This window comes from Camelus dromedarius, chromosome X (genome assembly GCF_036321535.1).
Source record: "Camelus dromedarius isolate mCamDro1 chromosome X, mCamDro1.pat, whole genome shotgun sequence".
NCBI classification, from domain to species: domain Eukaryota; kingdom Metazoa; phylum Chordata; class Mammalia; order Artiodactyla; family Camelidae; genus Camelus; species Camelus dromedarius.
The window spans coordinates 86,641,168-86,654,967 of record NC_087472.1 but is presented as its reverse complement, the minus strand read 5'-3'; the positions used below and the strand labels follow the sequence as shown (position 1 = coordinate 86,654,967).

Genomic DNA, 13,800 nt, shown 5'->3' with positions numbered 1-13,800 from the left:
GTTGCCACTGTGAGTGCTTCGGGCGCACTTGCACTGGGTATCTCTACAAGTTGGTGTAGAATTCACCTCAGTGTTATTCCAACCAAAGAGCAAAAAAGGCTGGGTTATTTTTCCACCACGTTGATAAATTATTTGTTGAGGACTACAGTTGCAGGCGTTAACTGTCACTCCTTGCCTGATCGTGCAGGGAGCTAAGCACCCTCCTAAGACCAGAGAAAGCCCTCGAGGAGAAAGGAGCTGTTTTCCATAAAGCCATTGGCCTGCAGGGAGGATTTTAATGCTAAGGGGACCTGGCAGGGCATGGACGACATCTGCTATAGTGCAGAATTGGAAAGGACTTTGAGAAAACATGTCCTTAAAAGAGAATGATGTTATGGTCACCCAGTGTGGCCAGGAAAATTTCCAAGTTTATAAATATGAAGCTAGTCTCTACCTCTGCTATTTTACATCTAAGGAGATGCAGATACTGACTGATGACTGCCTTAATCTAGAATTAGCTTCTTGTTATTAAACTATCGTATAATTCAGAATTATATGATTATACTCTTACTTACTTACATTCCTAGCATGAAGTAATTAAATTATTTCAGATGTTTAAGAAAAATGAACAAATATTGTTTTAGCAATACATCTTCAAAAATAAAACCATTATTTTCATGAATCTCACTCTTAGGATGATTTATTTTTGAACTTGGAAGGGAGGGAGCTAGCACTGTGTATTCCTTAGGGTCTTGGCTCATGAACATTTCATGAGTTGGAAAGTGGACACTTAAGACTGTCCTTGGCTTTCACTTTCGGACTCCGTATCCTTAGAAAATGAGTATTTTTAAGGAAAAGAAAATGGTGTATAATGTAAAGCTTTTTGTAGAAGCTTTATACATGAGCTCATGCATTTCAATTATTGTTTACTATTAAATGGCTGATTATTCTTTATCTTTGATGAAAATAATAATTACTGCTGAGTTGCTTAAATCTCTTATTCTAAGCAGTTTAATTTTATTTAAATTACCTAATCTAAATATTTTTATTTCAGTCTGTTCATGCAAGAGAAAAATGGGGTTTCTTCCTTTCTGATACTAAAGCAACAAATTTTAATTAAATAATTATCTCACCTGGTTTATTCTAACAGTGTTGCCACAACTCAGATACTACACTCAGAATGAAAGTTATCAGTGAACAGCAGAGGCTAAAATGTGCCTTGAGTCCTTTTGACGAGAAAAAAATTTATTCTAAAATTAGATTTGTACTTGAATAAGGTAGAATAAAAATAACATTCTTATGTGCCTTTGTTTCCTCCTTAGACGAGGTGAGAATCTTCGATTTTGGTTAGCTGTAATACAGATTTCAAATGTGATCCACAGTCAGTGTTTTTTAATATACAATGTATAGCATTGTACAGAACATAATATATGACACATAGCAATATACAACACAAAATATATTCTATGTAATATATAATGAATATTTTTTATATTATATGCCACAGAATATATAACTTATAACATACATATACAGATCCTCAATTTGTTTTCAAAATGATTTAAAGCAGTTAATGTTCTTGCAGAAATGACTGGTTTTCTTGGCATATAGACTTCAGTGTATTTGAAAACAGGTTTGCCATTTTTACCATTTGAGGTGTTCAATGTAAGTGAATTAAAATTATAGCCAGTTAATGTAATACTTGTCTGATTCATTGGTTGATAAGCTTGATTTGTTTTCCTGGCTTCAGAGAATTTCCTTGCACAGAATTAGATTTCTAAGAAACTTTTATCATTTGTTTCTCACCTATTACCCAAATACATTAGCTTTAGCAGTGAAATTTGTATTACATTCTTATACTGCATCCTCCTTTAGGGTTGAGAGTGTTTTATAACTTTTTCATTTCATGGAAAAAAGAAAATGGTGACCTTCAGAGAAAAAGTAGTGTTCCTTGGAAAGGAAGGACCAGCATGGATAGCCTGCCCACCATAAGAAATGATATTAGCTATTAATTATGCTAAATGGTATAACAAAGTGATAGGAGAAATACTCATTGGACATGCCTCTTTGGCTTCCCTTGGTTATTAACTATGAAAAAAGTATTTCTATATGCTGGTCAAGTTGCAAATTATTTTGATTTCTATGGGACAGAGCATCCATAAGTCATAGAAAGGTGGCAGATTAATAATGCTTACCAAATATTCCATATATCTCTCAGTTCTCAGCCCCTGCAGTCTAAGCTAGAACTATGTGGTTTGTTCTGCCTAGTTAAATGGAGTATGTATTGCTTTTGGGCTGAGCACTGGAAATCCTTGAGGAAACTTCCAGCCATTCTTCTTCCCCAAACCTGTCAACAAAGGAGGAGAGATGTTCCTGGTAGTACAGCTGAAAGGTTGTGGTATCTTTCACAGCGTGGGTCCCTCGTTGGCTTTAGGGAGCACACCTTCCTGTGACCTATGCAGGATATATTCTGTCATTGATTTAAAAAATAATAATAAACTTGCTTGTAATGCCCAGGAGATTTAGGGATAGTGTGTTATCTTGTTATAACCAAGTCTCTTCTAGATTATATAATACAATTAAATACAATGATATTAAATATTGCTTTACTTCAAAATGAATGTTAGGAATTATACAATTAAACGTGATTAAACCATTTTTTAATTGTTCTGATAGCTGCAGATGAATATGTTCCAGTTCCTTTATATTTCGTTCCTGACTGTCCTGGACGCTACCCTTGTAAAATTTTGTTGACATCAAAGTATGATGTGCGTGTCTATTGCATTGAAGGTGTGGTGAATGAAGAACATGCAGAGGCCAGATTTGATTTTGAAACACCAGCTTTTAAAGCCCTTACCCACAATATTCCAATAGTAAGTTCAAACTTCTTTTTTGGTACTTTTCTTCATTCCCATTGCCACTGTCTGTCTTAATTAAAGTCTTTCCGACCCCTCATCTGAACTATTGCCACTTCCTAATTGCATTGTGTGCTGCCATTTGTTTCTCCCTATTGATGTCACAGTTTTGTTCCTGAATATAAATGTTACCATATTACTCACCTGATTAATCACTTCTGCTGGATTTCTTTGCTTAAAAAATAAATTCTAACTTCCTTAACCCGTCATCAAATTCCTACTCAAAAGCCATGCTTTGTGGTTGCACTGAGCAGATTCGTGGTCTCTCAGATCGCTCTGCTCCAGACTCAGTTGTAATCTTAGCACTTGATTAAGATGGGTTCATAGGCACTGAAAACAGTGATTGACTGTAGCTTGGCTCTCTATTAGTCAGTGATAATACAGCATAGATGAAGGTAATATAATTATAAGGACTTTTGAATGTTTAGACTGAAAAATTGTTTTTCATCTGTTATTAAAGATATAACAAAAATCTTCAAAACATAACAATTTGTTCTCATGGGATGTGTAAGCTTTGCTATTTGAGCAATCTAACTGTTAGAACACTTTAGGTTACATAATTAGAAGTGGAATGTGAAGCACCAGGACCATTTTATTATTTTAACAATGATCAGTAAGTCAAACAAAGGAATATTCCTCTAGGTAATAAATAATTTATGGATTAACCTGTTAGGCAGTGCTCCTGTATGACACTGAAAGGGCATATAGTCATCCTTATCCCTTATGTTCACATTTTTGATAGTTGTTCTTAATGAATATGACTTTCAAATGTTGATTCTTAAGAATCAGAAATACAATATCTAATTTTATTAAAAGTATTAAGAATTATTATGTAATTCACCTTCATCAGCATCATCCCTCTGATACTTTTCTGTCTTTATTTTCATACTTTAGAATAATGAAACAAATAATGAATGGAAATATCAAGTTACTATAGAAGGAAAATGGTTTTATGGACCTCCTGTTTTACATGTTGGACCAGGTGAAACTGCACATTATCCACTCACATTCAAACCTATTTTGGAATGTGTGATTATGGTATGAACTCACTGATTATTTTCCTCAGCTTTAATGTGTCAGTAATCCAGTGTATGATGTTAACCTATATGATTTATGATAAATTTTCTTGCAGAAAAGTTGTATTTTCCATGAATTTGATCATTAGTGTTTACTCTGCTTGGAACTTTATTAAATGTTTTAATGTGAGGAATAAATATTCTGAAAATCACAATGTCATTGGCTGTCAATACTTAAATCTAGATTATTTTTTAACACAGCATATTTAACAAAGTAAGATCATTACTTTGTTATTCAGTAAGGAAATTTGTACTTTAACAAACATTTTAAGACATATTTCTTTGACAAGGATGTAAATAAGCATGTAATTGCTATGTATGAGAATGCCTATTAAACTCTGTCACTTAGAGAAAGTAAAGAGAAATAAAGAGCTTTTCACAGAAAATTCATCTTAATTTGTTCAGTAGAAGTATTTAAACGTAAACTGGAAATGTCAATGGCTAGCACCTCCTTGAAAGCTCATTTCATTAATCAGATTCAAGATTAATAGGATAGAAGAGGCTGTTTGCCATCTAACTATGACTCATGTAGAGCTGAAATTTGGCTGATTTGTCACAGGGCAGACTTATTCTACAAAATGAAGATGGTATGGAGCATGTCTTTGACATAAAAGGAATTGGAAAAAGACCCTTGGCCTTGGAGCACATCACTGTCAACTGTCAAGTGGGGGAAAAAACAAATATATCCATAATGGTGCCCAATTACACATTGACTATGCTAACATTTAAGGTAAGTTTTTTTATTTTTAAAATCTTTTTAGTGTGAAAGTGTTTTCAGAAGGAGTATACTGAATTATATGAAATTTTAAATTGAATTATAGTTAACAATGTTGTGTTAGTTTCTGATGTACAGTGTAATGATTCAGTCATATATATATTATTTTTTATATTCTCTTTTATTATAGGTTATTACAGGATATTGATGATAGTTCACTGTACTATACTGTAGGACCTTGTTGTTTATCTGTTTTATATATAGTAGTCTATATCTGCTAATCCCAAACTCCTAGTTTATCCCTCCCCCTCCTTTCCCCTTTGGTAACCATAAGTTTGTTTTCTATGTCTGTGAGTCTGTTTCTGTTTTGTAAATAAGTTCATTTGTCTCATTTTTTTAGATTCCACCTATAAGTGATATCATATGATATTTGTCTTTCTCTGTCTGACTTACTTCACTTGATGTAATAATCTCTAGGTCCATCTATGTTGCTGCAAAGGGTATTATTTCATTCTTCTTTATGGCTGAGTAGTATGCCATTGTGTGTGTGTGTGTGTCTGTGTGTGTATAAAATCACAACTTATTTATCCAATGATCTGTGAATTATATGAAATTTTTAAAACATTTAATTTTACTTAACTTGGTGAAGCAGTGTCACATAAGGAGATAGAATTCTCTTTTTTATTAGTCCAACGTCTTTTAAATGTCATTTAAATTATAAAGTCGAGTTAGCACCAAACAAGTTTTATATCTAAGTATTAGAATATAATCATAAAACACATTAAAATCTACTTATTTGAGTCATATTATTTTCAGTTGAAGAAATTATACATGATAATAAAAGATATTTTCAAAAAAACCTTTTAAACAGCTTTTAAAATTGTGATATGATACCTGTTGGTCTGAAATTTCAAAAGTGTATCCTGTCATTTACCAGTGTGATTAATAGTGGGAATGTGAAGAAATGCAAAATTATTTATATCTTTATTTTTTATGAAGTTTTGTACTTGTCCCTCCTCACTTGATTTGCTTAAGCAAATCGGAAAATAAATTTTGTTTTTTACTGAAGTACAGTTAGTTACAATGTGTCAATTTCTGATGTACAGCACAGTGTCCCAGTCATGCATATACATACATTTATTCATTTTCATATTCTGGAAAATTAATTTTTCTATTCCCCACTCTTGCATTTATCTGCAAATGGTTGTGTGCCCAATAGAATCCTCAAAGACGCTTAAAATATCTATCCATCACAGCTGCCTGAATTCAGTTTTAGACAGAACTGCAGAAGTTTGGAAATTCTCTGGGTTTGCCCTCTGATTTTTTGGGCAATCTTGAAAACTGTGTATGTTGATTTTCTTCTTTCCTTACTGGATTGCACAGGGAGTAAATCCTATGAGTGAAAATCTCATCTTGTCAATCCCCAGCTAAAACTCTTCAGTGTCATATCTTGCCTTCAGGATCGAGTCCATGCACCCTGAAGTGGCTGTTACATCTTTCAGAAATCCATCTGATCAGCTGCATCTCATACCACTCCTGGCTCCAGCCACACTTAGGCCATTGTATATAGTATTGCCTTTTGCTACTTCCTGGAAATCTGTATCCAACTCCCTGCCTTCCACTTCGCTGTGTCTGTCTCCTTCTCATTCTTTAAGTTAAGTCTTAGATGCCACTTTGCAAAGAATCCTTCTTGATCCTCATAAACCTGAATTAGATGCCTTTCATATGTTTCCACGGCATTTTTTTTTACCTGTCCCACCATCATGTACATTACATCGTATTGCTGTTATCTATTTATTGTTCTCTACTAGATTATAAACTGTGAAAAAAAGGGCATGCCTCTCCTATACATATTTTGATACCTAGCATAAATCATAGTATCAGGCATGTAATAGCTTTTCAAAGAAGATTTGTTTAATGAACAGACACAAATGTAATGGGTGACATTTCACATGGAAGGAAGGAAGGAGAGAAGGGAAGAAAAAGAAAGGAAAGGAAAGGAAAGAGAAGGGGAAAAAATCATGACTATATGGATTTGCTATAAATAAGGAAAAAATCGTTTTTCCACCACTCCCTTTCCCTTTCCGGAATTTACTGATGAGCAAGGAATCCTGTCTTAAGAGTTGGATGAAAACAGGTTAAAGAAAAAATTCTCTAACTTCATAACATTATTTATTTCATTTTGTTGTGGGAAAGGGTGATGTCTGTAGGCTTTTTAAATTTTATTCTTTAGAATGAATGCATTTTTTTCAAATGTAGGTCTTCAAGAATAATAATTATGCTACATTAACAGTATTTTTCTAAATAAATATAGAAGTGGAATTCTATTCATAACAGAACTATTCTCCCAAGAAATAATAAAGTCTTTATTTCTATCATTTTAATGCACAAATAAAACTGAAGAATCTGGCTATTTTACTTTTAGAATGTAAATATTCAGCGAGGCCCTTTCTGTAATTAAAGATATTACATATTCAGTTCATTAAATATTATTTCATTAAAGTATTAATAATACTGTTCATCTATTCCAGTTCTTCCCTATGTCTATATTTAAAGAGCACCAACAGTTATAAAGAACAGGAACATATTTAAGACCTAAAAAACATTTATTCCTAGGGATATTACAACTCAATAAAGTATCACCTCTCTTAATTTGAAGATCACCATTGTTTTTCATCAACACATACTAATGAGCATTACCAATTTTCCATTTCTTTTCATTCATAATGTTTAGTTTAGTGCTGGTATTTCAATGGAAATTCAATCAGGAGGCAACTGAGATGCTGCTGAGGAGAAAGGCTAGGCTGAGAATCTTTGCTTTAGAATGTCAGGTTTCATCATGTACTTGCTTTGAGACCACTGAGATGCTTCTGATTCTACATCTTCATTCTTTGATGTGTAAAATGAAGTTGACTTTTGTGCCTTCAGGGCCAATTCGGGTTCCTCCCCACCCTCTACCCCTTTCTCTCACTTTCAATACCTTCCTCTTTGTTGGATTATTTTTCTTAATCTATAAATATTCTCAAAATTTTCCATTGTAAGAGAAAACCTGTCTCTAACCATACTCTTTCAACTATTACCTTCTTTATTTTCTGTGATTGCTAAACTTCTTGAAAAAGCAGTATTTACATGATCACTTCTTATTTCATGGTTTTCCATTTGGGGCTCCTTTACTGTTGTTGACACTGCTGCCACAAAGATCACCCATGACTTTTGGTCAAGAAAAATCAGTTCTTTTCCCATGTTGTCTGTCTCAAAATGTTACCAAATAATTGGCCACTGCACCCCAAAAAGCGAATTCAAACTCGGAGGCAAAGTTTGGGAGCGAAGAAAATAGCAGCTTTATTACTTTACTGGGCAAAAGGAATCACAGCAGACTAATGCCTTGAAGACTGTGAACCCATCTTGCGATTGGGGCTTGGTGATTATGTAGGCAAATGGGACAGGGTGCAACAGTGATATCAGTCAACACTGTTCTTTTGCAAGAGTTCGTCAGGCATCGTGAGAATTTCAGGTGGTCCACTCAAGGGTCATCTGCCCACAGCCTCTCCTATCTTGATCTAATTCATTTGGTGTCCCAGGGCCTTCTGGAAGATCTGATCATTTTCCTAGGGTTATCATTCTGTGACATTCTTCCTGGAACATAGCTTCTGCCTTTAGGTGCAAATTATTTAGGGTGAAGCATAAGTCACAGGGTTGGGGTTGCTAAGCACATAATCAATCAGGCAAATTAAACAACAGTAGTAGCAGAAGGGAAAACAGGTTAGTCAGCTAGGAAGAATTTGAAGAAAAGACACTAATCAATCATAGTATATTCTTTGAGCTGCGTTAGCATCAAGGAAGCTATTTTGACTCCTTCAAAAACTGTAGGATTTTGGCACTGTCCATCTGCCTTCTTAACACTCTCCACCATTTATTTTATATCATTCTACATTCCTTATTTCCCTGCCATTGTTACTTGTTTGTTACTTATCTGGTTCTTTTATTCCTCTAACCTCATTTTTTTAATTCAAATTTCCATCTTCTAAAGCTTTCTTATGTCTGTATAGCATCCCAGTTGGCAGTTTCTTGGCTTCAAACTATCATTTAGTTACAAATGCCAAATTCATACTTTCACACAAGATGTGTTAGCTTCAGCCCCTCGTTTTCAACTGCTTGCTGTACACCTCCACTTTGACAATCTTCTAACAACTCAAAGTCGGTATATTCTTTTCATATCTTTCCCTTGTCCTATTTTTCATTGCTGCTATTAGTCATTTTTATGATGCCTCATATTGTTTTTTTAAAAGCCTTTAACATGTATTTAATCTCATTGCTACAAGACTACTTTGTAATAGAAGGTTGGAACTTCCTTAATATGAAAGAGAAAATAAAAAGGCAGAGAATATAATTGAGATACAGGTAAAATCCTATCGCATTTTATCAAAGTGACCAATAAAATAGTTACACAATAAGGAAAATAGGAGGCAGAAGACCTGGGATTTCCAGAATAGTGGAGCAAAGGGTTTCATAAATGTATTCCTCCTTGAAAGCAATAAAAAACACTGCCAAAAGTTCTCAATATGAAAATTTTCAAAACTTGAGCTTAAAGACTTAAACAGCATGAGGAGTATTTCCTCTGAGGAGGGGAGAGTATAGCTCAGTGGTAGAGTGCATGCTTAGCATGCACAAGGTCCTGGATTCAATCCCCAGTACCTCCATTAAATAAATAAATAAACCTAATTATTCCCCCCCCCAAAGAAAACAAACAAATAAAGTTATTTTTTAAAAAAAAAAACCTCTAAATTTTGGTAAGAGCAGGGTGATTTGTAGCATTTTGACTTGGCCGCTCTCCAGCCCTACAATCTTGCAGCCACAATTGCTGGAAATTAAGGCCAAAGTAGAGTTGTAAACTACCTGAGTGCCGAAGGTGTGCCATAGCACATATGCCATGCTCCTTGACTAATGGTAGAAGATTTACTGTTTTGGGCATTTAAAGAAACCTGTGACAAGTTACTGGCATACCTCAGGAATATTTGGGTTTGGTTCCAGACCACCGAAATAAATTGAATGTCACAATAAAGTGAATTTTTTGGTTTCCCAATGCATCTAAAAGTTATGGTTATACTTTACTGTAATTTATGAAGTATGCAGTAACGTGTTGTCTTTAAAAAAAAACAATGTATACACCTTCATTAAAACATACTTGATTGGGGGGAGAGTATAGCTCAAGTGGTAGAGCGCATGCTTAGCATATACAAGGTCCTGGGTTCAATCCCCAGTACCTCCTCCAAAATTAAATAAACCTAATTACCTCTCCCCACCAAAAAAAAAAAATTTTTTTAAAGTACTTAATTGCTGAAAAATGACAAAACAATTACAATAGTAACATTAAAGATCACTGGTCACAGATCACCATAACAAATATAATAATAATGAAAAAGTTTGAAATATTGCAAGAATTAGCAAAATGTGACACAGAGATATGAAGTGAGCAAATGCTGTTGGAAGAATGGCACCTATTGCTTGACACAAAGTTGACACCTTCCACTGGTAAAAAATAAATGCAATAAAGCAAAGCACAGTAATACAAGCTATGCTTGTACTGCTGACCACTAAGCTATTCAGCGGGCACACACAACAATGATTGCGGAATTCATAGACTTAGTCCAGAAAAATCACTAAATCAACAAATAACAAAACAACAAAAACAAGAGCAGCATAAACAAACCATGATGAGATAGTGATCTGATTTCAAAAATGACCACATTATCCTATATAAAAATCTACATTTTTCAGCAACAAAAATTATGACACAAAAAGGAAACAAACAGAAAAGTATGACCCATACACAAGAAAGTAAGCAATCTTTAGAAGTTGTCTCTGAAGGAGCCCACATGTTGGATTACTGGGTAGAGACTTTATAATAAAGCCTTTGTAAATACATTCAGTGAACCAAAGTAAATCTTATCTGAAGAATTAAAAGCTTCAGTAAGCAGGTAATATCAGTAAATAAATAGAAATGATAAAAAAAAAAAACTCTGGAGTTGAAAATACAGTAAAAGAAAGGAATCATTCACTATATGGGCTCAAGATATTTTCTCATTTCCCTTGAGATTTCTTGGTTATTTAAGACTGTTGTTTTAAATTCCACCTATTTAAGGATTTCCCAAATTTCTTTCCATTTTTGATTTCTAATTTAATTCTGTTGTTGTCAGAAATGTACTGTGTATGATTCTAGCCCTTTTAAATTTATTGAGGCTTCTTTTATGTCCTAAGACATGGACTATCCTAGATAATATTCCATGTGTGCTTGAAACATCCTAAAAGACACCCATGAATATTCTACAGCTAACATCACACTTATTAGTAAAACATTGACTGACTTTCCCTATGGTTAGGAATGAGACAAGGATTTCAACTCCTGACACTTCTGTTCAACTTTATACTAGAGGGTACCAGCTGGTGCAGTTAGTTAAGAACAGGAAATAAAGTCATGCACAATGAAAAGGAAGAAATCATACAATTTCTATTTATAAATATCATGACCTTATAAATAGAAAACTATACCAAATCCACTAAATATACTATCATACCTAATAAATTAATTCAGACGATTTGTGGAAATAAGATCAGTATACAAAATTCAGTCATTTCTATACACTAGTGATGAACAATCCAAAATGAAATTTATGATCATTTATAATAGTACCAAAAAGAATAAAATGCTTAGGAACAAGTTTGACGAAAGAAGGTAAAGATTTATACACTGAAAACTGCAAAATATTATTGAAGATTACAGAAATTCTAAATAAATAGACATCCCATGCTCATGGATCAGAAAGCATAATAGAGTTATGATGACAACGTCACCCATACATACACAAGTGCAACACAATGTCAAAATCCCAACTGATGTGTTTGCAGACCTTGATAAAACAATCTCAGAATTCATATAGAAACGTAAGGGACAGAGAAGAGCCAAGGTAATCTCATGAAATAAGAAAAAAATTGGATAACTCACACTGTCTGATTTTAAAACTTCCTACAAACCCTTAAGTACAGAACTATCATATTAAAGAAAATTGGCATAAGGTGGACATGTAGATGAATGGAATAGAATAGAATGTCCAGAAACAGGCATTTTTTAATAATGGTCAGTCAATTTTTGACAAGGTTACCAAGAGAATTCAGTGAGACAAAGTAGTCTGTTTAAATGATGATGCTAAGACAAGTCTATAGTCATATACAAAAGAATGAATTTGGACCCCTAGTTTGTACCACGTGTAAAAGTCAACTCAAAATGGATCATAGACTACAATTTAACAGCTTAAACTATAAAAATAATAGAACAAAATATAGGAGTAAATATTCATGACCTTGAGTTAGGCAATTACTTTTAAAGCTATGACATCAAAAACACAAGGGCCAAAACAGTAAATAAATTGGACTTCAAAGTTGAAATGTTTGTGCTTCAAATGATACCTGGAAAAAAAAAATGAGAAAACAACCCACAGAATGAGAGAAAATATCAATGTATCTGATAAGGGCCTTGTTTCTAGAATTTATAAACATCTCTTAAAATTTGGTAATAAAATGACAAGTAACACATTTTATAAAATGCGTGAAGAATTTGAATAGACAGTTCCCTGAAAGAATATATAAATGAACAATAAGCACATGAAAAGATACTCAGCATTATTAATCTGAGATAAGTGCAAATCAAAATCACAAGGAGATACCACTCACTAGGATGGCTATGATCAAAATAACAGACAATGAAAAGTTTGAGAAACGATGTAGAAAAATAGGAACAATAATGTAATGTTGGTGGGAAAGAAAAAAGGTACAGCCATTTTCAAAAAGAATTTTGGAAAGTAGTAATTTAAAACGTTAAGCATCCAGTTATCATGTCCCAGCAATTCCACTCCTAGATATATGTCCACATGTCTAGAGAAATGAAAATCTATGTCTAGTCAAAAACTTGTACATGTTTTCATAGCAGCATTGTTCATACTAGACAAAAATGGAAACACCCCAAATTTCCCTAAGCTTATCAATGTGGCTTTCATTCAATTTAAAACCCTTCATCAGTACAAAGAAATGATGTCCTGATACACACCACAACATAGATGAACCTTGAAAACATTATGCTAAGTGAGGAAAAAGCTAGTTACAAAAGATCACATACTGTGTGATTTCTTTTCTATAAATTGTTCAAAATAGGCAAATCTATAGTGGGACAAAGTAGATTAGTGTTTGCCTGGGCAGTGGCGGGTGGCAAGATAGAAGCACTCAGTAAAATGAAAGTTGCATTTCACAAACCAGAGTTGTGGTCAAATGCTGCTTAAGTATCACTTATATGCTATAATAAAATTGATGTAGAAATTCATTGAAATGGTTCATCTTTTGTACATCAAATTGCATAAAGAAAATTGTGCATGGCCCGTAAAAGATACTCTAAGCATCAGTGATCTTATTGCAAGTAGCAAGAGGAAGTAAACATTGTTCTTTTTGTGAGAATCATTTCATTTGTTCTCTTTTTCCCTAGATCTCAGATTTTTCTTCTCCTGTATGTATTGTTTTCCTGGTTTGCTTTTCATTTAAAAGTGAACAGTTTTCATGGAAGTATTTAAGTGAAATTTCATTTTTTTCTATGCTCTAGCTTGTTACACTGATTTCATGTAAATCTTAACATTATATAATTCCTGTTTTTGAATTCTCTTTTGTAGGTATCTTCAGATCTTCCAATGGTGTGGGGAAAGCCAGACATCACCATAGACCCTGATAATCCTGCTCCATATATTCTACATGTGTGCCCTTGGAAACGTGGTGTATTCAAAGGTAACAAAATCATTAATAAAATATTATTAGCTACCATACTGGGAAAGATGCATGATGAGAAGAAATTAAAATGTAATTTACATTTCCCCTTTCTAATAAATAAACCAGAGGGAAAGTTAGTTTTCCATTTCAGTCATTAGCTTTCTAAATAATCAGAGCTTTGAAGCATACATCTCAAGTCTAATGCTTTACTCTTTTGTCCATTTATTTGAATTTATTTTGGGGACCTATTCCTAGAAGCAGAAGTATTTAGTTAAGACCTTTACATTTAAAATTGTGACAAATACTTTCA

At 33.5% G+C, this 13,800-nt stretch overlaps 1 protein-coding gene across 1 annotated transcript in view; it reads left to right on the top strand.

The window, feature by feature from the left end:
• Window positions 1-13,800, top strand: part of CFAP47 (cilia and flagella associated protein 47) — a 419,927-nt gene that overhangs the window by 273,434 nt on the left and 132,693 nt on the right. The window contains exons 46-49 of the mRNA XM_064483196.1: window positions 2,656-2,852; window positions 3,789-3,932; window positions 4,530-4,700; window positions 13,397-13,508. Of these exons, the coding sequence (XP_064339266.1) occupies window positions 2,656-2,852; window positions 3,789-3,932; window positions 4,530-4,700; window positions 13,397-13,508 (624 nt within the window). The remainder of the gene's footprint in view (window positions 1-2,655; window positions 2,853-3,788; window positions 3,933-4,529; window positions 4,701-13,396; window positions 13,509-13,800) is intronic.